Raw genomic sequence first — 3,237 nt, 5'->3', positions numbered from 1 at the left:
TCAAAATGAAACTTATTAGTTTCTTTCTAGGTGTACGCAGATCAGATGTAATATATAATGCGAAAAGAAAGTTGTCCTTCAACAAAAGTTCAAAAAGGCAGACAGGCGGAGGACCTTACCAGCAGAGGGCTTTAACTCCAGCTGAGGAGCTAATAGTTGAAGCTGCTGGTCTTGAAGCATCTGTTTCAGGAAACCGCATGGTGCAAACATATGGTAGTTCACAACCTGCACCAGTCGCAGTTGCTTCAAGACCAGCATCAAGTGCTTCGGCCTCAAGCAGGAGCAGTGGACGTAATTGGAACCATTCAATTAGGAGTGTTCCAAGTCGTTCCTCCTCCAACAGCCCTGCTTCCTGTACGCCTTCTCGTCTAGTCGTTCCAACTCCACGAAGAAGAACAACAAATAAAGCTTCGCTGCTGGAAGAAAATATTAAATTGACAGCAGATCACCACAAAGCTATGGGGCAGAAAATAGATAGGCTGCTTCAAATTAAGGAGAGGCAACTAGAGATTGACGAGAGGCAGCTTGAAATAAGTGAACGACAGCTAGCTGTCTCTAGCAGGATTTTGGCGATGAAGGAGGAGAAGCACCGAGCTATAATAGCTGTAAAAGAAATTGATTTAAAAATCAAGAGTATTGAATTAAACCAATTGAAGGTCAATGAAAAAGAAAAAAAATAGTGTCCCTCCTTCTGAATTAAAATCCTCTTTGTAAATATGTATATATTCTAGGTTGTACTTAAGTTTTATGTATATATATATTTGAAGTTTTATTTAAGTTTTTGTAAATATGTATATATGCATTTGAATATTTATTTCAGTTCTTTTTAAATAACTATACCTGAAGTTTTGTTCAAGTTTAAATTAACTAAATTTTGCGTTTTTAAATGGAGTAAAAAAAAGCAATAAATGAAATTGATTTTGAATAAGTATCGATTAGTGTTTCGAGTTATTTTATTTTATTTTATGTCGAGTTCATCAACGACATTTTAATTTGATCTCTGATTGTTTGGTCGATTCTAGTATACTGGCCTTCTTCAGACACTATGTCAGATGCGGTTTGACTCTCTGAATTTGTTGCTGTAAAGCTCACATTATATTGTATACAAATGTTGTGAAGCGCTGCACACACATTCGCAAACCTAGCCACTTTTATATGATCATATCTTCCTCTTTTGTTGTACTCTAGGATTCTCCACCGACCTTTCAGTACACCATTAGTTCGTTCAATGATGCACCGTGCCTTGGAATGAATTTCATTGAACCTTGCTTCACCTGATCCGTCCGATGGATTTCTGTACGGTGTTATGCACCACGGCTCAAGTGGATATCCAGAGTCCCCTATTAAAAACAAACAACACGTAATTTAGCACAATCTAAATCAATTGTAATTATATATGTATAACACATACCTAGCAGCCAGGCATTGTCACTCCTATTGTGCAAAAAACGATGTTCCATAACCATTCGTTCGTTTGAATGCTTCCATATGAATGAGTCGTGGGCTGCACCCCCATATTGGCAGTTTATTGCGAGAATTTTCGTAGTGTGGTCGCAAATCTAACAGAAACAACCTTAAAGTAACATTCCATCTCTTTTTTAAAAAACTCACCAACATCGCATTTATGCTATGAAAACCCTTCCTGTTGAAATAATTACATATGCTCGTTGACCGTGGGCTTTTGTAGTCCAATGTGGGTGCCATCAATGCATCCAACCACTATTATTAAAAAACGAACATTAAATAAATTTTTCACAGCTAAAACATGGATTGAATTTACCTCCTGGAATTTTATAGTTCTCAACAAACCACTCTTTGCACCTCCTCGAATCATCTGGCTCAAATTTAATATGTTTAGGACACAATTTGGCTTCAATTTCTTCCAAAACATTGCCCGTTAATTTCGAGACAGTGCTCTGGCACATTCCTATCAAATAGTCATTGCCTATTGCATGCTGATAGCCACCACTTGCGAGTAGGCTGAGACACGCAGCCAGTTGGAGCACCGCCGGAACAGCTTTTGTGTCTTGGCAATTTATATTTATGTTATTTAAAACATAATTAAATGCTTCTTTGCTTAAGCGAAACCTTTTGATAAACCTGTAAGCGAAGGATATTTTATTACCTATTTTTCGTCATATATAAAGTACTTACGCATTGTTTGATAATGCTAGCGGATTGCTTTTGTCTCGAAGTTGTTTTCGCACAACTCTTTCATTATTTTCTTCATCGCTGGAACTTAAATAAAAGAAAATACTCGGATCCATTTAAACTTTTTATATTTTCGTTACTTTCTGCGGTTTATTTTGACACTTCAAATTCTATTGTGGCTTAAAAAAACGAAGAAGATGAGAAAAATAATCGATAAACAAAATTACAATTACGATACATCTTCATCCGACTGTTATGATCCCAACTCGTTCATTCGATTATCGACTCACGTTATTTGTGTTCGAACGATTGTCGTTTCGTTAACGACTGTCACGATTCGACCCCAGTTCGTAAATTGGCAGACTTTAGGTGCACAGCTCGATCGCATACATTGCAATGAATGGGGTTGTTTCTGCTTAACTTTTTCGGCATTGCACCTTTGCAGATGATATATATACATGATATATATACAAACAATGCATGAATATTGCGAGGTACTTCTGAAAGATGCGTTAAAACGTCGAAAAAAACGGTGTCTCACAACTCCCCACATTTGTTGTCTTACAACTCCCCAAATCGTTTTTTTTTATAAATGGCCGCGTAGTCATAAACACATCGAACGTTCATGCCCAAGTGAACGTGTACATTCAAAGCTAAAAGGACAATTAATAATTTGTATATATTAACATTTGCAATTTGCTTCAACAACTGATCGAATGTATCGCAAAACAAATGATGAAAAAAACTTACCGAGGCATTCCAAAACACAGTAACTGGAAAGACGCGTCGAATGCGTGTAAATATGACCAATGCTAGCTGAAAAGTGAGATCGCATCGAGAACACTTGTTGACACTTAAAATCGAATGTAAACAAATGGATAATGCCGAAAGGTAACAATGTCTCACAACTCCCTGTGTCTCACAACTCCCCATTTTCCCCTACTCATTTTTGGAAAGAAAAATAAAAAGGCTTATCACCTACCCTATCAGAAGGCAAATATATTAATGAAACCAACGCACCCTTAGTCTTGTCGAGGCCTCCCGAGTGGAGTGAACAAGGAAAAAAAATTAAATTGAAATTCTAAT

The 3,237-nt window shown here is 37.0% G+C and overlaps 1 protein-coding gene across 1 annotated transcript; it reads right to left on the bottom strand.

The window, feature by feature from the left end:
• Positions 1-963: 963 nt before the first annotated feature.
• LOC128857572 (putative nuclease HARBI1) lies at positions 964-2,314 on the bottom strand. The gene is made up of 4 exons (XM_054093325.1): positions 1,781-2,314; positions 1,612-1,719; positions 1,412-1,559; positions 964-1,340 (listed from the first exon to the last, which is right to left on the bottom strand). The coding sequence occupies exons 1-4, from the start codon at positions 1,889-1,891 to the stop codon at positions 964-966; spliced, it is 744 nt and encodes a 247-aa protein (XP_053949300.1). The 5' UTR covers positions 1,892-2,314.
• Positions 2,315-3,237: the final 923 nt, after the last annotated feature.

This window comes from Anastrepha ludens, chromosome 3 (assembly GCF_028408465.1).
Source record: "Anastrepha ludens isolate Willacy chromosome 3, idAnaLude1.1, whole genome shotgun sequence".
NCBI lineage: Eukaryota > Metazoa > Arthropoda > Insecta > Diptera > Tephritidae > Anastrepha > Anastrepha ludens.
The sequence above is the reverse complement of the archived record's forward strand: the minus strand, read 5'-3'. Positions and strand labels throughout refer to the sequence as shown.

Coding starts and splice junctions, on each gene's coding strand:
- LOC128857572 (XM_054093325.1), bottom strand. CDS start 1,891: ATGTTTTGGAAGAAATTGAAGCCAAATTGTGTCCTAAACATATTAAAT. Junction 1,720..1,780: donor GAACTATAAAATTCCAGGAG/GTAAATTCAATC, acceptor TTTTAATAATAG/TGGTTGGATGCATTGATGGC. Junction 1,341..1,411: donor TGACAATGCCTGGCTGCTAG/GTATGTGTTATA, acceptor TGTTTTTAATAG/GGGACTCTGGATATCCACTT.